The sequence below is a fragment of the Molothrus aeneus genome, chromosome 5, assembly GCF_037042795.1.
Source record: "Molothrus aeneus isolate 106 chromosome 5, BPBGC_Maene_1.0, whole genome shotgun sequence".
Classification (NCBI taxonomy): domain Eukaryota; kingdom Metazoa; phylum Chordata; class Aves; order Passeriformes; family Icteridae; genus Molothrus; species Molothrus aeneus.
The window spans coordinates 69,373,479-69,395,395 of record NC_089650.1 but is presented as its reverse complement, the minus strand read 5'-3'; the positions used below and the strand labels follow the sequence as shown (position 1 = coordinate 69,395,395).

General features: G+C 47.3%; 1 protein-coding gene across 1 annotated transcript in view; it reads right to left on the bottom strand.

The window, feature by feature from the left end:
* Positions 1-21,917, bottom strand: part of COPG2 (COPI coat complex subunit gamma 2) — a 34,900-nt gene that overhangs the window by 538 nt on the left and 12,445 nt on the right. The window contains exons 7-23 of the mRNA XM_066551076.1: positions 20,910-21,002; positions 20,295-20,381; positions 18,287-18,444; positions 15,345-15,478; positions 14,685-14,752; positions 14,013-14,201; positions 12,560-12,655; positions 10,881-11,124; positions 9,255-9,330; positions 8,115-8,218; positions 7,497-7,622; positions 6,045-6,107; positions 5,197-5,336; positions 4,474-4,645; positions 3,130-3,227; positions 1,528-1,666; positions 1,319-1,417 (exon numbers count right to left, since the gene is read on the bottom strand). Of these exons, the coding sequence (XP_066407173.1) occupies positions 1,319-1,417; positions 1,528-1,666; positions 3,130-3,227; positions 4,474-4,645; positions 5,197-5,336; positions 6,045-6,107; positions 7,497-7,622; positions 8,115-8,218; positions 9,255-9,330; positions 10,881-11,124; positions 12,560-12,655; positions 14,013-14,201; positions 14,685-14,752; positions 15,345-15,478; positions 18,287-18,444; positions 20,295-20,381; positions 20,910-21,002 (2,086 nt within the window). The remainder of the gene's footprint in view (positions 1-1,318; positions 1,418-1,527; positions 1,667-3,129; positions 3,228-4,473; positions 4,646-5,196; positions 5,337-6,044; positions 6,108-7,496; positions 7,623-8,114; positions 8,219-9,254; positions 9,331-10,880; positions 11,125-12,559; positions 12,656-14,012; positions 14,202-14,684; positions 14,753-15,344; positions 15,479-18,286; positions 18,445-20,294; positions 20,382-20,909; positions 21,003-21,917) is intronic.

Genomic DNA, 21,917 nt, shown 5'->3' with positions numbered 1-21,917 from the left:
TTCTGTGGGTCACATCCCCATGGAATGCTCCAGCTTGGAGAGCTGGGACAGGCCCTGGGGGTGCTGGTGACAGTGGCTGCATGTCCCCAGGGGGGCAAGAGGCCAATGGCACCTGGGCTGTGCCAGTCCCAGTGTGGGCACAGCCTCAGGGCAGGGATTGTCCCCTGAGGGACACCCTGGAATCCTGGGGACAGCTCTGGGCAGGAGAGCCCTGGAGGGGCTGGAGAGGGTCCAGGGAATGGAGCTGGGAAGGGTCTGGAGAGCCAGGAGGGGCTGAGGGGAGCTGGGAAGGGTCTGGAGAGCCAGGAGGGGCTGAGGGAGCTGGGAAGGGTCTGGAGAACCAGGAGGGGCTGAGGGAGCTGGGAAGGGTCTGGAGAGCCAGGAGGGGCTGAGGGAGCTGGGAAGGGTCTGGAGAACCAGGAGAGGCTGAGGGAGCTGGGAAGGGTCTGGAGAACCAGGAGGGGCTGAGGGAGCTGGGAAGGGTCTGGAGAACCAGGAGGGGCTGAGGGAGCTGGGAAGGGTCTGGAGAACCAGGAGGGGCTGAGGGAGCTGGGCAGGGTCTGGAGAGCCAGGAGGGGCTGAGGGAGCTGGGCAGGGGCTGAGCCTGGAGCAAAGGAGGCTCAGGGGGCCCTGGTGGCTCTGCACAAGTCCCTGCCAGGAGGGCACAGCCGGGAACAGGGACAGGAGCAGAGGGAACGGCCTCAGGCTGGGCCAGGGCAGCTCAGGGGGGATTTTGGGACAATTCCTCCTGGAAAGGGCTGTGCAGCCCGGGCACAGGGGTGCAGTCCCCATTCCTGGAGGGGTTTCAAAGCCCTGTGGATGTGGCACCTGGGGACAGGGTCAGTGGTGGCCCTGGCAGTGCTGGGCATGGTTGGACTCAGTGACCTCAGAGGGCTTTTCCCATCTAAACCTTTCCATGGTTCTAGGAGAAGTTGTGGGTGCTGCAGAGCAGCTCAGGATGTGTCTTTAGCTACAGGAACCTGAGAACAAGACACTCCCAGAATCACCCTTCTGAGACAAGCTCAGGCATTAAGGGGTTAAATTCTGTCTGCTCTGGAAGCTCCCAAATCAGAGATTCTCCCCCATTCCCACAGGTGCAATTCCCCCATTCCCAGAGCTTGGCCTGAGCACATCCAAGACAGAGGGCTCCAGGTTAGGACCAGCTGCATCCAACACACTGGGTCACTTCAGAGAAAAAACCTCTTCCTACAGAGGAAAAACTCCCCAGATAACAGCAGGATCTCCTAAACCATTCCCCTTCATTTAGAAAAATCCGTGGGGATATGGAAACATGAAATTCAGCAGCAGGAACACTTACCAGCCAAGTAGAGGGTGTGGGAATTTTTGTTTTCTGGCACTTTATCTGACCTCTCACAGGGCTGCATGCCCAGGAACTTGATGATGTTATTGACAGCTTCTGCATTCAGAGATTGAAGGAGAAAATCACTTCAGGAAATTATTTATTTATTGCACTAAATCAACCCCAGCCTGGCAGGTGGGTGATCAATAAAGGAGGGATTATCTCACCATCCAGGGTTTTGATGGAGCTCAGTGCAAAGGTTTCTTCTTTCTCAAAGTCATCTCCCACCTCCTCCCAGGCAGCTGCAAAGTTGGGCTTCAGAACCTTCTGGAGATGATCAGACACTGTCACCTCCAAGTCTTCCAACTGGGAGGGAAAAAAAGGGAAATAGTTTAGTTATGGAAATAGTCCTCACCTTGGAAAGGAAAAAGAGCCCAAAAGAGCCCACAGCATTTTGCCAAGACAATGCCTGGTTTTAATTCCAGGAGAACCATAACAGCTTCTAAAAAGAGAGGAAATAGTATTTATGGTTATTTATGGGGAAATAGTATTGATTTAAGAGGAGAAACAGTATTTATGATGAATAAATAAATAGTATTTATTTATTCATCTGTAATGCTTACAAGTTTTACACAAAACATTGTGAGACTAAAGGAGAGCAGAAAATGAGGGCATCACTTGATGGGTCAAAGCCTTTACAGCCCCTCCTGGGCTTCTTCCGTGAAAGAATTCATGGAATTCCACTCAGAATCCATGGAATTCCAGGATGGTTTGGGTTGGAAGGGTCTTGAAGATGATCCAGTGCCACCCCATCCATGGCAGGGACACCTCCCCCTGTCCCAGGCTGCTCCAGCCCCAGTGTCCAACCTTGGGCATTGCAGGGATCAGGGGCAGCCCCAGCTGCTCTGGGAATCCCTTCCCAAAATCCCAGCCCAGTCTCCCTCTCCCAGGGAATTCCCTCCATTCCCAGCTCTCCCAGCCTGGGATTGGATCCATCCCCACCCCGACTCCTCTCTAGGAAGGGATTTTGGGATCCGGGGGCTTCACTGGGAACCTCAGGACTCCAGGAAGGGTCTCCCTTCCCTGTTCCATCCCCAATTCCCATAAAAATCCCTCGGGGTGGATTCTGAGTGTCCCAAATCCCAGAATCCCAGAGCAGTTTGGGTGGGAAGGGCCCTCCAAGCTCATTCCAGGGACACCTCCCCTATCCCAGGCTGCTCCAATCCTTCCTTGGACATTGCAGGGATGCAGGGGCAGCCCCAGCTGCTCTGGCAATCCCAGCCCAGCCAGGAATTCCTCATTGCCAAGATCCCATCCCTGGCTGCCCTCTGGCACTGGGAGCCATTCCCTGGGTGCTGTCCCTGCAGGCCTTGGCCCCAGCCCCTCTGCAGCTCTCCTGGAGCCCCTGCAGGCCTGCAATGTGCTGGAAGCTCTCCCTGGATCCTTCCCTTCTCCAGGGGAACATTCCCAGCTCTCTCCAGAAGGAGCCTTTATTTCCTCCAATACTTCCTGAAATCTGACTGTATCCTTATCATTAATTAACAAAAACCCAAATGTTTATGGTGGAAATATTGCAGCACAATTCTGAAAACAGACAATGGAAGTTATTTCTTCCTTCCCTCCTCTCTGTCCCCACAAATTCCATTCCACAGGGCACTAAAACTTGGACAGCAATGGAGCTTTGGGGAAGGATCTAAAAATGACATTTTACAATATTTTGCTGTTTCAGGCACATGGATTGATTTCAGGATTGAGAGGAAACTTGACCCAACGGTGCCATTTCTCCCAAATGGGTGAGAATGGGGAATAGGGAACAAATGTGGACTCACCACATACTCATCCTCATAGCCATCCTCCTCTGGCACCCCCGTGCTGGGGTCGCAGTCCCGCACCGTGAACTTCATGGTGCAGCTGAAGGTGCAGGCGACTGGGGAGAGACACAAAGCAACCCTGGGTAACGGGGGAACATCCCCCTCTTGCCAAAACCAGGCTGCCAAATCCATCAGGTCTGCCCCAGGAATACCCACGTGGCCAGGACAGAGCACCTGGATATCGTTTTTCCCTTTGATTTTAACATAAAGGCCAAAGGAGGAGCTCAGGAGAGTTCCAGGGGTAACAAATCACTGACTCCAAATGCTGCCATGAGCAGCAGCAGCAGCCACCAGGGAGAATTCCATGAGGATTTCTGACACATGGAATATCATCCAAACCCACAGTGTAGCAAATTCTGATTAGTTCTAGTCGTCCTTGGTATTAAAGTAACTTAAAAATCCACTCCACTGACAAGTCACGTTCAATAACTGCAAACCCACTGGGGTTTAAGTGAGAGTAAGAAAAGAAAGGGAAGTTTCATGTCCAAGAAAATCTCATTCCTATATTTTGTAGTAATTTCTGATTCTCTAAGGAGAGGAAAAATTTAATTAGTCCATTAAATAAAGCCTCAAATTAGGAATATTTTTATTCTATCTGCATTTTCCTTTTAGTGGTTTTGTTCTTAAACACTACCAAACATCCAAGGTTTTAAATGTGTTCCTTTCACTGATTCCAGGCCATAAATCCAAGTTTCCATTACTTGCATGCTCTGCAATCCTCTTTAATTCAATACTAATACTAATACTAATAATAATAATAATACTTATTATTTACAATAATTATTTTGCTAAATGATTCTTTATAAAAATCATTTTGCTAAAAAGCAGCACTTGTGACACACTGTGATGGTTTTTATGGGAGGTATCTATGGGAGTGATGTAAAAGATTTTGTGTAACAGTTTGTGGAACTTCTGAGAAGTTGTATGTGTAAAAAAACATTCTAAAAATTTTATTCTAATTCTTATTACTCTTTCTTTTAGTTGCTGTTAATAAGTTTTTCTTTATACCCTTTTAAAGTTTTAAACCTGCTTTACCTTCATCCTAACCCTATCTCACAACAAGTAAATGCATTAATAATTAACCAACACCAAACCCACCACACTCTTTAATACACTAACCAAAAAAATCTCAAAATTACCAAACCAAAACCACTACACAAAATTACTATTTCCACCCAGTTCAAACTAAAACCTCCACCCACACAGGCAAGGAAAATCCAAGGAGCTCAGGATGAGCCAAACCCCACTCCTGGCATTCCCCAAACCCTTCATCTGAGGGATGGGTGGGGCACAATTCCTCACCTGCAGTGGGGTCATCCTGGGGGATCCTGACCAGGGTGTAGCACATGCCAGGCTGGTTGTAGGCCAGGCTGGGAGCTGGGATGCAGCAGATCACATCATAACCCTCTGATGGCTCCATCTGCACTGTCACTCTCTCCAGGAGCTGATCATTCAAGGTGTTTGTGCAGTCAAACTGCAGCAGCAAACACAGGGAAAAGGATTTGCAAACACTTCCTCATCCAGAGTTTCCCCCCTGTCGCAGACATCTTTTATGAAAAATCCTTTCCTGAGGATTTTTCCTCCTGAGAAGCTGAGAGGCCTCAGGAACACAATGTAACCAATGGTTATCTGCTGCTGTGGAATGCAACAGGTGCATCTGGGATTGGGCTCATGGGGTTGTTTCTAATTAATGGCCAGTCACAGCCCAGCTGGCTCAGACTCTCTGTCTGAGCCACAAGCCTTTGTTATCATTCTTTCCTATTCTATTCTTAGCCAGCCTCCTGATGAAATCCTTTCTTCTGTTATTTTAGTGTAGTTTTAATATAATGTAAACTATAAAATAATAAATCAGCCTTGTGAAACATGGAGTCAGATCCTCATCTCTTCCCTCATCCCCAGACCCCTGTGACCACTGTCACACCCCCCCCACACCAAACCAGCTGAAATCCTCCATGGCATGCAGCAAACTCCCTGTGTTTGGATCAATTCTGCCAAAGCCTGGGAGAAGGGGCTGGGTTCTCTCACCTGGAAAACGATGTGGGCTGGGAACACGTGTTTGATGCAGCGAACAAAATATTCTGTTTCTGCTTCTGTGAGCTGCACTGGCTCGGAGGATTTGAACAAGGGACCCAGGCCCTTAAACTCTGGGATGGCTGCCAGTTGTTCTGTGCAGGAAGGAAAAGAGGATCAGCAGGGCCAGGCTCTGATCCTGCCCTCACTCAACACTTCAGAGAATTCCAGGTTTGGGTTGGAAGGGACATTGAGGATAATTCAGCTCCACCCCTGGACACCTCCCCCTGTCCCAGGCTGCTCCAGCCCCAGTGTCCAACCTTGGACATTGCAGGGATCAGGGGCAGCCCCAGCTGCTCTGGGAATCCCTTGCCAAAATCCCAGCCCAGTCTCCCTCTCCAGGGAATTCCCTCCATTCCCAGCCCTCCCAGCCTGGGAATGGATCCATCCCCACCCCGACTCCTCTCTAGGAAGAATTTTGGGGCTTCACTGGGAATCTCAGGACTCCAGGAAGGGTCTCCCTTCCCTTTTCCATCCCCAACTTCCATAAAAATCCCTCGGGATGGATTCTGAGTGTCCCAAATCCCAGAATCCCAGAGCAGTTTGGGTGGGAAGGGACCTTCGGCCCCATCCCATTGCAATCCCACCATCCCAGGCTGCTCCAATCCTTCCTTGGGCATTGCAAGGATGCAGGGGCAGCCCCAGCTGCTCTGGCAATCCCAGCCCAGCCAGGAATTTCCCATCCCCAAGATCCCATCCATCCCAGCCCTGGGAGCCATTCCTTGTGTCCTGTCCCTCCATCCCTTGTCCCCAGTCCCTCTGCAGCCCTCTTGCAGCTCTGGACAGCCACAGATCTCTCCTACCTTGAAATATATCCTGGCGTGAAGGAGCCACCTTCTCAGGTTTGCTGGTCACCAGGGCAATCTCTGTGGAGAAAAAGAGCAAAGCCTTTGGGCTCTGTCTCAACTAAACCAAGCAGGAGGTTTGGTTTAAATGCCATTAAATCTCCACTAAATATTCTTTATATTATCTTCCTTATATTTATTACATTCCCTGTATGTTTCCTACATTCTGCTGCAAACCACTGCCAGCTTGGTTCCTCACACACTGAAGGATCTTTTTTTTTTTGTGTGGAAATATTGGATTGAAAGTAGAGAAAGTAAGGTTGAGTTATGAGGAATAAACCACACCCCAGCCCTGGAATAAACCACACCTCAGCCCCGGAATAAACCACACCCCGGCCCCGGAATAAACCACACCTCAGCCCTGGAATAAACCACACCTCAGCCCTGGAATAAACCACACCTCAGCCCCGGAATAAACCACACCCCAGCCCCGGAATAAACCACACCCCAGCCCCGGAATAAACCACACCCCAGCCCCGGAATAAACCACACCCCAGCCCCGGAATAAACCACACCCCAGCCCTGGAATAAACCACACCTCAGCCCCGGAATAAACCACACCCCGGCCCCGGAATAAACCACACCTCAGCCCCGGAATAAACCACACCTCAGCCCTGGAATAAACCACACCTCAGCCCCGGAATAAACCACACCCCAGCCCCGGAATAAACCACACCCCAGCCCCGGAATAAACCACACCCCAGCCCCGGAATAAACCACACCTTAGCCCCGGAATAAACCACACCCCAGCCCCGGAATAAACCACACCTCAGCCCCAGAATAAACCACACCCCAGCCCCGGAATAAACCACACACCAGCCCCGGAATAAACCACACCTCAGCCCCGGAATAAACCACACCTCAGCCCCGGAATAAACCACACCCCAGCCCCGGAATAAACCACACCTCAGCCCCGGAATAAACCACACCTCAGCCCTGGAATAAACCACACCCCACCCCCGGAATAAACCACACCTCAGCCCTGGAATAAACCACACCTCAGCCCTGGAATAAACCACACCTCAGCCCTGGAATAAACCACACCTCAGCCCTGGAATAAACCACACCTTAGCCCTGGAATAAACCACACCTCAGCCCCGGAATAAACCACACCCCAGCCCCGGAATAAACCACACCTTAGCCCTGAAAAGACAGCAAAAAAAATTAAAGGAGGAAAGGGAAGGAAAAAAAAAGAATCCCAAAGCTGGTTGTGCTAAGTGAAGATGCTCAAGAATCGTGCAAGGACATGGAAGAAAGCCAGATAAAGGACTGAGAGCTCCTGGAATGGCCTTTTCCAAAGGCTGAGCACCCATAAATGCTCATTATGCACAGATTTGTCCCTGCTAACGAGAACAGCAGCCCCAGGGCTCAGAGCCTTGCCTCAGCCCATTCCATCAGTGTGGGATTTACCTGCTTTCTGCTCAAAGGTGGGGGCTGTAGCCAGGGGAACTGTTTTCATGTCAAAGGGTTTCTCTGAGGGCTCCAGTGTGTACTGGTGCAGGGCTTTCTCCATCCCAGGAACAGACACTGTCAGCCCTGCAGAGGAGAAAGGCAGAAAAATTCAGTTTTGAGAGCTGGAATTGCCCCAGGCACTGCTGATCCACAGGAAACACAAAACAGGCAAAGCAGAGAAAAAGCTGCTCTGAAGATGACACAAAGTTGCCAAGTCTAAACAGTTCATTCCCAAGAATTTTACAGGGATTAATTAAATCCTCTGCTCACGTGAATTTTCCATCACAGACATAAAATGTTTTTATAACCAACCCTCATCCTTTGGATTGGAAAAGATGGAGCAAAAATCAAGAAATGAAAGGCCAGGTCACACTCCTGGCTCCATTTCCCAGACCATGCTTCCCACATTGAGATTATTTAGGATTCCCAGAGCAGCTCGGAGTGTCCAAGGCCAGGCTGGACAGGTTTAGATTGCTAAATCCTCCACTCTCAGCACGAGCACAAGCAGGGAAGTGCTAAGGCCAGAAAAACACCTGTGAATGAACAGCTCTGAGTGGTTTCCTTTGTCTCACTGACCATTAAAAATGTAGGCAGCATTCAGGGCCAGCTGTCTCTGCTGCAGGACATTCAGGTAGAACGTTGCCCTGTCCCTGACCTCGTCGTCGCTGTCCATCATGCACCTGTTTGGGGACAAGGGGACAAGGTCAGCCAGCTCTGGCCACCAGAGAGCTGAGCCAAAAATGGCACTGACAAAACTGCCTTTGGTACTGCAGTGACAGCCAGAGCTCCCTCCAGGGATTTTCAACTTGTGCAAAAATGTGTTTGTACAACACAGGAGTTGGTGTAATTTCAATTAAATCATTAACAGCACATGGCTTAAAAAGAAACATGAAGGTGGGACGTGGGAACACCCAGCTCTGGAAACACAAATGTTATCCTGAGTAACCTGGAAAGGAATTCTCTTGCTTCAAGGGCTGTTAAAATGCTCAGGTGTAGAAAAGCTCTGCAGAGGGAAGGGGACTGTTTATATGGGCAGATATTGACAGGACAAGGGGGAACAACTTCAAACTAAAAGAGATTTAGGTTGGATGTGAGCAAGAAATTCCTGTCTGTGAGGATGGGGAGGCCTTGGCAGCAGCCCCTGGATCCCTGGAAGATCCAAGGCCAGGCTGGATGGGGCTTGGAGCACCCTGGCACAGAGGGAGGGGTGGCACTGGGTGAGTTTCAATCTCTTCCAACCCAAAGCAGTCAATGACTTTATGATTTATCACCCCTGAGCAATGTCCTCAGACCAAATGACATCACATGATTCCATGATGATCCCATCCTTCACTTCCTTGTGATCCTTCCTTCCATCCCCCTTCCTCCAGCAGTTCTCTGCTCCCCCCAGCCACACAGGAAAGGTGACAGAAGAATTCCCCACTCTCCAGCTGGGACTGCCAGCCCCAGTGCCAGCCCAGCTGCTGGGACATTGTTTGCAGCCATCAGTGTCCCCCAGTGCCAGCCCAGCTGCTGGGACACTGTTTGCAGCCATCAGTGTCCCCCAGTGCCAGCCCAGCTGCTGGGACATTGTTTGCAGCCATCAGTGTCCCCCAGTGCCAGCCCAGCTGCTGGGACATTGTTTGGAGGCACCAGAGTGTCCCCCAGTGCCAGCCCAGCTGTGTCACCTTGTTTGCAGGCACAGAGTGTCCCCCAGGCCCAGCCATCCCCACTCACCTCTGCAGCAGCACCAGGATGCTGGGGAGCAGATTCTCATTCTGGGCCCCAAACTTGGCCAGAGCACTGACAGCAGCTGCAGAGAGAACAGGGAAGCTCAGAGCAGTCCAAGCTCTGCACAAACTCATCCTCACAGCCCTGAATTTCCAATTTTCACAGCTCTTCCACACCATAGAGCTTGCAGTGATATGGAAAGACTCAACTATTCCTGGATTTCCACATGGAAATAGTTCTGTGATCAAGATCAGCTTAAGAGCTCTGGAAACCAGCTGGGGGAGAGGCTGCTTCCATCTGCTTTCTAGAAAACCCCTTTAAAGCTTTTCTCCCAAATTTGTCCTAAACCAGGACAGTCCCTACTAAAATGATCTCAAATTTCATTTCCAAGTGGAGGAAAAGGTGTGAGAATTTACTTTGGAAGGAATTTGAGATGGGATTTTTGAATTGTTCTTGATGATGTGGTTTATTTTTGACATAGGTAGGAAGGGTGAATTTGGTTTCTATTGTCATAGTATGGTTTAGAAGGCTACAAGATTCTTTTTAAGGATCTATTGACTAATAAAACACTGTTAATAAGGATATTTATGGTTTTGACTTAATCCTTAAATATTTTGGTTTATGGATTTCTGTTATAGTGTAAGCTTTTTTAGTTAATTATGTTATCACACAAACTTACAGTACTGCATTCTAAACTCTTTATCTCTGTAACTACTTTTATTTTTTCTGTATCTTAACCTTTTAAACTCTAAACTTTAGTTAGTTTAACAAGCCTCTGCTCTAAACTATAAATCCACGTTCTTGCTTTTAGCACTTAAGTTTGGAAGTTTTTTCTAAGGTTTCAGATCAAATCTTGTGTTTAATTCTAAGCTTTGGTTTACAGCCCCAAAGTTCTGAGAGTTCTTTGCATTTGGATTCTAACAAAAAGGCAACAAGCCAGAACTGCAGGCCTGGAGCTGCACTCACAGCCTCATTCCCCTCTCTCAAAGGGCTTTTTGACAAACCCCTTTGGAGTTTCTCCACATTTGCCCTAAACCAGGACACCTTTCTAAAATGATCTCAAATTTCCTTTCCAGGTTGAGGAAAAGGCAAGGAGTCAGAATTGCAGGCCTGGAATTCTCACAGCCCTCACAGCCTTGTTCCCCTCTCTCAAAGGGCTTTTTGAGAAACCTCTATGAAACTTTTCTCCCACATTTTCCCTAAACCAGGACACCTTACTACAATCATCTCAAATTTCATTTCCAGGAAAGGAAAAGGCAAGGAGCCAGAATTTGCAGGCCTGGAATTCTCACAGCCCTCACAGCCTCATTCCCCTCTCTCAAAGAGGTTTTTGAGAAACCTCTTTGGAGTTTCTCCCACGTTTTCCCTAAACCAGGACACCTTACTACAATGATCTCAAATTTCCTTTCCAGGTTAAGAAAAAGGCAAGGAGGCAGAGCTGCAGGCCTGGAGCTGCACTCACCAGCCCTCACAGCCTCATTCCCCTCTCTCAAAGGGCTTTTTGACAAACCCCTTTGGAGTTTCTCCACATTTGCCCTAAACCAGGACACCTTTCTAAAATGATCTCAAATTTCCTTTCCAGGTTAAGAAAAAGGCAAGGAGCCAGAATTTCAGGCCTGGAGCTGCACTCACCAGCCCTGACAGCCTCGTTCTCCAGCACCACCCTGTTGAAGATGAAGCGGATGTACTTGGAGGGGCAGGGGGTCCTGGGCCCCTCCTTGCCCAGCAGGTGCAGGATCTTGGTGGCCAGCACGGTGTGCTCGCAGTCCTCGATGAACTCGCACAGGTGAGCCAGCCCTGCCTCCTTGCTCTCGGGGTTCTCCTCGATGATGCTGATGATGCAATCCACAATGGCTCTCTTGTACTCAAAGCCACCCTGGCAAAGGGAAAGCAGGGACGCTGAGCCTTGGGTTGGAGCCATGCTCAGCTCCTTCATGCTTCACTGCCTGCTTCCCATGGAGAAAACAATCATTTGTACAAACTGGGGGGAAAAATGGACTGCATGACCTCACAGGGCATTCCCAGCCCTCGGAGCATCCTCAGCATTAGGATTTTAGCTTTTGTGATTTGCAAACCCTGTACTGCTTTAGGGTAGAACTCTGAATTCCATATAAAGTGTTCATTACTGTCCTCACATTTTGGTCAGACAAAACAATCCCTCTAGGCCTGAAACAAAAGGGACACCCTGCAGCCTCAGGCCCTGAAAAGTATAAATAAAAGTGACTTTTATTGGAAACTTCATTACCTGAAGCTGTAATTGGAGGATTAACCCCTGATATGTAAATGGACCAAACTTATAATTGACTGAAAAACTTGTGACCATCATCCATCTTGGGTGTAGCCCTTGGAGGTTTCTGACTGCCCAAGTGATGCCTCAAGTTTTATATTTCACGTTTTCCAGATTCTGTACTCTGCATTAGTGTGTGACTCTGAACTTCCTATAAAGTGTCAGCAAGTTCTCCTCACAGCTCAGTCAGACAAAGCAATCCTTTTCCAGCCCCTTGGTTTCTGGGCAGCTTCAGGCCCAAAAAGTGCAAACAGCAGCGAATGGAGGAGAGCAACCTGGGACTGCAGAACCTGGAGCTGGAATGGACAATGAACCCCAACATGGAAATGGACCAGAACTGATCAAAGTGTGAAAACTCATGACCAGGGGTCCATCCTGGGTGAAGCCATGGCCAGGCTCTTGCACTGCCCAAGGTTTATCCATGGAGGCCTTTAATAAATCCCTACTTGATTGCTTTAACACAGTCCAGTTTCTGTTTTAGGTGGCCTCTCAAGGCATCAGGAGTAGCTATTGAAGGCCTTTAATAAATCCCTGTTTTATTCCTTTAACTGTGTCCAGTTTCTGTTCTAGGTGGCCTCTCAAGGCACCAGGAGTAGCTATTGAAGGCCTTTAATAAATCCCTGTTTTATTCCTTTAACACAGTCCAGTTTCTGCTCTAGGGAGCCTCTCCAAGGCATCAGGTGTACCTGTTGAAGGCCTTTAATAAATCCCAGTTTTATTCCTTTAACACAGTCCAGCCTCTGCTCTAGGGAGCCTCTCAAGGCATCAGGTGTACCTGTTGAAGGCCTTTAATAAATCCCAGTTTTATTCCTTGAACTCTGCCCAGCCTCTGCTCTAGGGAGCCTCTCCAAGGCATCACCAATTCCTGAGTATTTCACACAGGTCTGACCCAGCAGGAGCTGCAATCACTCAGCCCCATCTCCCTGTGCACCCACTGACAGAAGAGACCCTTCCCACCAGCAAGCAGCTCCAAATGTGCCCAGATCCTGCCCAAAGCCCTCCCCAGAGCGGGTGGCCCACGTACATCATCCCTGAGCATGTTGGACAGGAAGGTCATCATCACGCCGTGCTTGCGAGGGTACTTCTGGCACAGGGCACTGATGGCCTGCACGACCACGACCTGCAGGGACACACAAGGACACACAGGGGGCTCACTTCCTGGGCAAACACAGCCTGGCAGCTCAGACTGGCACCCTGAGGGATGAAATCCATGCACAAGGAGGAAAATCAGGTGGTGGATTCTCAGGGTTTGTGCAAAGCCTGGCTCTGCTGAAAAATCTGGAATTTAGGATGGACTCAAAGTCCTTCCTTCCTCCGCTTCCTTCTCCAATTTTAATTTGTCACTTTCTGCCATTAAAACTCTTTGCAATTTCAAACTTGTCCAGTACTTATTTTTCTCATAAAAACAAGGACTTAAGACCACTTGAGGCAGACTGACTTTGCAGAGCTCTGCTCCTCGTGATGTAACAGGTACAACTGAACCACCCTGAACCTATTTCTTACCAGTTTAGTCACTATAAAACTTACAAATTAGGTAGAAATTCATAATGAACAGTTTCCAAACTGTGCACCAATTTCTTGCCAGTTTAGTCACTACAAATCTTACAAATTAGGTAGAAATTCATAATTAATACAGTTTCTAAACTATGCACCAATTTCTTACCACTTTAGTCACTATAAAATTTACAAATTAGGTAGAAATTATTAACACAGTTAGGTAGAAACAATTAACACCATTTCCAAACTGTGCACCAATTTCTTGCCAGTTTAGTCACTATAAAACTTACAAATTAGGTAGAAATTCATAATTAATACAGTTTCTAAACTATGCACCAATTCTTACCAGTTCAGTCACTATAAAATTTACAAATTAGGTAGAAATTATTAACACAGGTAGAAATAATTAACACAGTTTCCAAACTATGCACCAATTTCTTACCAAATTAGTCACTACAAATCTTATAAATTAGGTAGAAATTAATAATTAACAGTTTAGAAACTGGGCACCAATTTCTTGCCAGTTTAATCACTATAAAACTTACAAATTAGGTAGAAATTCATAATTAACAGTTTCCAAACTGGGCACCAATTTCTTGCCAGTTTAGTCACTATAAAACTTACAAATTAGGTAGAAATTCATAATGAACACAGTTTCCTAACTATGCATCAAGATTGATGTGATATAAACTCACTTAAAATCCTTCCTCCTCTCTAAAACAACCAGAAGAAGTCCAAGATTTGCAGGATATTGCACAGGAGCCAGGAATCCACCAAATGATATTTTTCCTTCCTTGGAGTGGTGGGAGGAAGACATACAAAGCTAATTAAGCTGAAAAGGAAATTCTGAATTTTGCCCTGCCAGACTAAACCATCAAAGCATTGACAAACAGGAAAAGCCTCATTAAAAAAAAAAAGAAAACAACAAGAATGGGAGAAAAAGCTGCAGCTGGAAAGAGCAGAGGCCTCCAGTGGCACACCTTAAACTCATCTGAGATTTCTGACACGAAGGAGGAGATCTGTTTCATGAGCCTGTCCACGCTGCTCTCGCTGCCCGTTTTGAGCAGCGTGGTGATGGCCAGCGTGGCGATGCTCCTGTTGGAGTCTGTGATGAGGTTCTCCAGGTCCAGGTTGCAGGCAGTCACTGCAGATGGATGTTTCATGGCCACCTGCAAGGAATTCAATTCCAAGTTGATGTGGGAGGTGCAGCATCCTGCAGCTCAGAGCGCTGGACGCGAGCAGAGCTCAGGGGGTTTGCCTGCAGTGTTTTAAATGGATTTTAAGTTACAGCTCGTGGGTTTGAGTCTCAAGTTTTTGCTGTTGTGTTGTGCAGCTCTGAGATCAGAATATCTCCTTCCAGTGGATTTTGTGATATTAAATATCCAGCTGAAAGCTCACAGATTATCAAACTACAGCTTGTTCCATCCCCGTGCTCCCAAAATGAGCAAACACAGCCTGAATGCAGGGAAGATTTCTGTCCCACCAGGAGAGCTGGCATGGGAAAGCCAATTCTCCAGCATGGAATAATTCCAAATAAAGTCATCCCAAGGGCAGCTGCTCTGCCTGAGGTAACACAGCCATGACTGGGCACTGCTGGCTGCCTCTGAGCTCAGAGAGTGGAGCTGTTTTGAAGGAGGTTTTGAAGCACTCACTTTATTGAGGGTCCTCACGGCGGCGTAGCGCAGGACAGGCTTGGGAGAACTGCAGAAAAGCTGCAACACTGGGAAAGAAAAATATCAGAAACCAAAGACATGGCCTCTTTCAAAGAAAGGAAATAGGGCAGAATGTCCAATACACCTCCAACTACGCACTGCCAAATATTCATGCAGCTGCATGCATCATCTAGCACACAGGTTCAAAATGAACCCCTGGGTTTTATCCCACTGCCAGTAACAGGGGGTGGCTTGGTTGTCTCTGCATTCCAGTTCTATATTCCAGCTGCAGGAGAGTTTTCCCAGAGAACCTCTGGCTGTTCCATCCCTGGAAATGTCCAAGGCCAGGTTGGGAGCACACTGGGATAGAGGGAGGTGTCCCTGCCATGGCACTGGGTGATCTTTAAGGTCCTTTCCAACCCCAACCATTCCATGATTCCCTCTCATCCCAAGTTCCTGCAGCTGGATAAAGACAAGCATCACTGCTAATGCCATTGATCTAAACCTCTGGATGGAAAAGGGATCTCATCCAAAAGCCCTTTAACTTGGCAATAAAGGACATTTAACCCCAAGTTACCAGAAAATCAGGGTTTGGGTGCTCTAATTCTGCTGGATTTTCTCTCAGTGGCTGTTTCAGGAGTACAGAGGGCTGTGACTAACCTGACACAGCAGGTGCCAGCTCCCTGGCAGTGCAGTTTGGCAGGTGGATGATGGCAGAGGCAGCCTCATAAATCACCATCTCGTGCTTGTTCCTCAGGCAGCTCTCGATGAAGTCAAACAGGGGACTCTCATGGCTGCAAACACAACAATGCCAGGGCTCCAGGATGGAAAAACCATTTAAAGCTGAGCCCAAGCCTTGATGGCTACACACAACAATGCCAGGGCATTAAAACTGAGCCCAAGCCTTGATGGCTGCAAACACAACAATGCCAGGGCTTCAGGATGGAAAAACCATTTAAAGCTGAGCCCAAGCCTTGATGGCTGCAAACACAACAATGCCAGGGCATTAAAGCTGAGCCCAAGCCTTCATGGCTACAAACACAACAATGCCAGGGCTCCAGGATGGAAAAACACATTTAAAACTGAGCCCAAGCCTTGATGGCTGCAAACACAACAATGCCAGGGCTTTAGGATGGAAAAACACATTTAAAGCTGAGCCCAAGCCTTCATGGCTACACACAACAATGCCAGGGCTTTAGGATGGAAAAACCATTTAAAACTGAGCCCAAGCCTTGATGGCTACAAACACAACAATGCCAGGGCATTAAAACTGAGCCCAAGCCTTGATGGCTGCAAACACAACAATGCCAGGGCTTTAGGATGGAAAACCCATTTAAGATTGAGTCCAAGACTTTCATGGCCACAAAACAACAATCCCAAGATTTTTCAGGATGGAAAAATCCCTTTAAGATTGAGTCCAAACCTTTATGATTACAAACACAACAATTCCAGGATCTTTTAGGCTGGAAAAACCCATTTAAGATCAGGTCCAAATCTTTATGGTTACAAACACAACAATCCCAGGATGTTTTATGTTGGAAAAACCCTTTGAATCCAAGACTTTCATGGCTACAAACACAACAATCCCAAGATTTTTCAGGATGGAAAAATCCATTAAATCAAGTCTAAGACCTTCATGTCTACAAACACAACAATTCCAGGATCTTTTAGGTTGGAAAAACCATTTAAGACTGAGTCCAAGATTTCATGGCCAAACACAACAATCCCAGGATATTTTAAGTTGGAAAATCCCTTTGAATCCAAGACATTTGTGGCTACAAACACAACAATCCCAGGATTTCAGGCTGGAAAATCCACTTAAGACTGAGTCCAAGACTTTCATGGCCACAAATGCAACAATCAAAAGATCTTTTAGGGTGGAAAAACTCATTTGAGGCCAAGCCTTTATGGCTACAAACACAACAATCCCAGGATCTTTTAGTCTTGGATTCCAAGGGTTTTTCCAACCTTTCACGACTACAAACACAACAATCCCAGGATATTTTATGTTGGAAAAACCCATTGGAGTCCAAAATTTTCATGGTTACAAAAGAAGAATCCCAGGATTTTAGGCTGGAAAAACCCTTTAAGATCAAGTCCAAGCCTTTATGGCTACAAACACAACAATCCCAGGATTTTTTAGGTTGGAAAAACCTTTTGAATCCAAGACTTCATAGCTATAAACACAACAATCCCAGGATTTTAGGATGGGAAAACCCATTTAAGATTGAGTCCAAGACTTTCATGCCTATATAAACACAATTCCAGGATCTTTTCGGTTGGAAAAACCCATTTAAGATCAAGTTCAAGACTTTCAAGGCCACAAACACAACAATCCCAGGATCTCTTAGGTTGGAAAAACTCCTTTGAGTCCATGACCTTTCATGGCTACAAAAGAAGAATCCCAGGATTTTAGATTGGAAAAACCCATTTCAGATTGAGTCCAAGTTTCATGGCCACAAACACAACAATCCCAGGATCTTTTAGGTTGGAAAAATCCCTTTAAGATCAAATCCAATCCTTTATGGCTACAAACACAACAATGCCAGGATCTTTTAGTCTTGGATTCCAAGGGTTTTTCCAGCCTTTCATGGCTACAAACACAACAAAACCCAACAAGAGCTTTAATGTTGGGAAAACCCTTTGAATCCAAGACTTTCAAGGCACAAACACAACAATCCCAGGACCTTTTAGCTTGGAAAAATCCCTCTGAATCCAAAACTTTTATGGCTACAAACACAACAATCCCAGGATTTTAGGCTGGAAAACCCATTTAAGGTCAAGTTCAAGACTTTCAAGGCCACAAACACAACAATCCCAGGATCTTTTAGGCTGGAAAAACCCCTTGGAGTCAAAGACTTTCATGGCTACAAAGGAACAACCCCAAGGGTTTTAGGATGGGCAAATCCCTTTAAGATTGAGTCCAAGACTTCCATGGCCAAACACAACAATCCCAGGATCTTTTAGGCTGGAAAAACCTTTTGTATCCAAGACATTTGTGGCTACAAACACAACAATCCCAGGATCTTTTAGTCTTGGATTCAAAGGGTTTTTCCAGCCTTTCATGGCTACAAACACAACAATCCCAGGATTTTAGGATGGGAAAGTCCCTTTAAGATCAAGTCCAAGACTTTCATGGCCACAAACACAACGATCCCAAGATTTTACAGGATGGAAAAATCCATTAAATCAAGTCTAAGACCTTCATGTCTACAAACACAACAATTCCAGGATCTTTTAGGTTGGAAAAACCCATTTAAGATTGAGTCCAAGACTTTCATGGATACAAAAGAAGAATCCCAGGATTTTAGGTTGGAAAACCCATTTGATGTCATGTCCAGGACTTTCATGCCTACAAATATAACAATCCCAGGATCTTTTTGGTTGGAAAATCCCCTTTAAGATCAAGTCCAAGGCTTTCAAGGCTACAAACACAACAATCCCAGGATCTTTCAGGCTGGAAAACCCCTTTAAGATTAAGGCCCTGCATTATCCCAGCAGCACATTTCAGTCTCTGTGGAGATTTCCACCAACACTAAAAATCCCCAGCTGTTTGCAGCCCTTCAATGATTTCTGTGATTTCCATCCTGCCCCTTACTTACCCCTCCTCAGACTCCCTGAGGAGTTTGCTGGCAATCCTGATCAGCATGCAGTAGGCAAACTGGGATTTCAGGCCAGATTTGGTGAATTTGTTCAGCATCTTGGACACAGCCAGGCGGTCGCTTTTCCTCAGGTGATAGAGCAGCCCCAAAGCGTGATACTGTGGGATGGGAACAGAGGGGCAGGCGCTGAGCACAGCTGGACATGCACATCAAACACCCAAAGGGGGGTCACAGCTGCCCTGTCCTGGCAGAAACACCTTCCAACCCCAACTCAGCTCAGAGTGCTGACAAGCTGCAGAGATCTGCAAGGTTTCCTTGCCCCTTCTGTCCACTCCCAACTACTCCTGAAGATCCAAAGAGCCACAAAGTTAATTTATTTCTTTTGCCCCCCATTAAATCTCATCACTTCAAAGGTTTCACATTTGCACAGTAATTCCTGCATTTCTAATGAACTCCTCACTCAGGATATCCCAAGGCCTTGAAAAGACAGCTGACCTCACAAAAACCCTCGAGGCCTTTTGGATGGAAGCACAAAGGGACATTTTGAGTTCCTTGCCAAGTTATTTTGGGGTTTTTTTTTCCTCCCATAAAACTGATTTACTGCAAGGCTTAATGAAGCTGCTAAGTGGGCAAGAACAAAGCTGTTTTCATAGAATTTTTCTGATCATGAGTGCAAGAGACAGAAAAATCCCACATTCTGGACACTCAGAACAATCCCACATTCTGGACACTCAGAACAATCCCACACTCTGAGCACACTCACAACAATCCCACACTCTGAGCACACACTCACAACAATCCCACACTCTGAGCACACACTCACAACAATCCCACACTCTGAGCACACACTCACAACAATCCCACACTCTGAGCACACACTCACAACAATCCCACACTCTGAGCACACACTCACAACAATCCCACACTCTGAGCACACACTCACAACAATCCCACACTCTGAGCACACCCAGAACAATCCCACACTCTGAGCACACACTCACAACAATCCCACACTCTGAGCACACTCACAACAATCCCACACTCTGAGCACACACTCACAACAATCCCACACTCTGAGCACACACTCACAACAATCCCACACTCACAACAATCCCACACTCACAACAATCCCACACTCACAACAATCCCACACTCACAACAATCCCACACTCTGAGCACACTCACAACAATCCCACACTCTGAGCACACACTCACAACAATCCCACACTCTGAGCACACTCACAACAATCCCACACTCACAACAATCCCACACTCTGAGCACACTCACAACAATCCCACACTCTGAGCACACACTCACAACAATCCCACACTCTGAGCACACTCACAACAATCCCACACTCACAACAATCCCACACTCTGAGCACTCACAACAATCCCACACTCTGAGCACACACTCACAACAATCCCACACTCTGAGCACACTCACAACAATCCCACACTCACAACAATCCCACACTCACAACAATCCCACACTCACAACAATCCCACACTCTGAGCACACTCACAACAATCCCACACTCTGAGCACTCACAACAATCCCATTTCCACAGATGTCTGGAACATCTGTGTAAAAATTTTGCTCTTGTGGAGATCTTGCTGATATTTGGGTTCATCTTTGGCATCTGGCAAATTTTCTGAAGGCCAAGAGATGCTCACTGGGAAGCACTGAGATAATTTCCCACTTTTTGAGTCCTCAGATTCCCATCCCTCCTGCAAGAACCCCTATGGGACAGGCATTCCAGCTCCCACGAATTCAGGAGGAAAAAGGGAAGAGAACTCCAGAGCCAGCTCTTAATTAACAATCTCATCCTGGCATCATGGAAAAATTCATTAATTTTTTGCAACTGTCAAGTTGTTTCCCCACAAATCCCAATCCTTGCTTTTTAAAGTAAAAGAAGATTTTTTTTTTTCCTGAAGTTTTCTTAAGAACTCCAGAATGCCACTAAGCCCCCCCAGCATTTTTAGGGCCAGCCACCCTCAAACACACCTGTACCATGATGTTGTCACTGGAAGCTGCTTCCTGAGCCTCATTGATCCACCTTTTGACCACATCATAACTGATCTTCATCATGTGCTGCAAAAGGATTGAGACTGGAGACAAGCTCAGAGCAGCTTCAGAGGCACTCTTTATCCCACACCCCTGTCAAATGTGCATTTCCCTCCACCCCAGTCTCAAATCACCGTGCTCCACTTCCATGAATAGAAATATTCACTCATGAGATCTTTCCCAGCCTTTTCTCCTCCAAAAGGGAGAGGAAATCACAGTGGATTGCTTCTTCTTGCCCTCCTGGTGTGTTAGCAGAAATAATCCTGAATGGCAGTTTCAGCAGGGGTTTCATGGCCCCTCCCCAGATGAATTCATGTTTCACACTGACTGCAGCAATCTGAGCATTTTGCACTAGGCTGCACTAGAAATTACTATGATTGATGTACTCAAAGGTAAGAAATGAACTGGAGGAGAGAAAGCAAACTCTGGTCTTTTCTTATTTTCCAGTCAGATGAAGAAACATCTCAGAGAAAAAAAACCCAAAACAATCACAGCAGGGTCACCTTCCCAGCCTGAGAAAACAGCAGATTGACAAAACTCTTGTGCTTTACTTACCAAGGAAGACACGAGGGCCGAGCTGGACACCCCAGGGACTTTGTCCACAATGGCCTGCTTCATGTACCTCTCAATGGCCTGGAGCATTGTACCCTGGCCAACAGGGAACAGGGCTGCTTTGAAGGAAGGGCATAAAAGCAGCAGAAAGCAAAATTTCACATTCTAAGGACCCTCAGCAAAAATCCTGAGTTAAACCTGCAAGGTAGATGTGGGTTTGAGCTGCTTGGTCCTGAAGGGTCAGGGACAAAGTCACAGCAGAGCAGCCCCAGAGAGAAACTGGAGCTTCCAAAGCTTCCAGGGGCACATCCCAGTGCTGCAGCATCACAGAGCTGCTGGACATTGCACAGAGCAGCCCCAGAGAGAAACTGGAGCTTTCAAACATTGCAGCTGCACATCCCAGTGCTGCAGACCCACAGAGCTGCTGGACATTGCACAGAGCAGCCCCAGAGAGAAACTGGAGCTCCCAAAGCTTCCAGGGGCATATCCCAGTGCTGCAGACCCACACAGCTCCTGGACATTGCACAGAGCAGCCCCAGAGAGAAACTGGAGCTTTCAAACATTGCAGCTGCACATCCCAGTGCTGCAGACCCACAGAGCTGCTGGAAATTGCACAGAGCAGCCCCAGAGAGAAACTGGAGCTCCCAAACATTGCAGCTGCACATCCCAGTGCTCCAGTTCCACATTTCTTCTGGAAATTGCACAGGGCATTGAGTGCAGCAATCTCAGATAGAAACTGGAGCTTTCAAACATTGCAGCTGCACATTCCCAGTGCTCCAGCACCACAGAGCTCCTGCCAGTGCACAGGGCATCAAACAAAGCAACCCCAGAGAGAAACTGGAGCTCCCAAACATTGGAGCTGAACATTCCAGTGCTGCAGCACCACAGAGCTCCTGGAAATTGCACAGAGAATTGAGTGCAGAAATCCCAGAGAGAAACTGGAGCTCCCAAACCTTCCAGCTGCACATTCCCAGTGCTCCAGTGTCCCAGAGCTCCTGGAAATTGCACTGG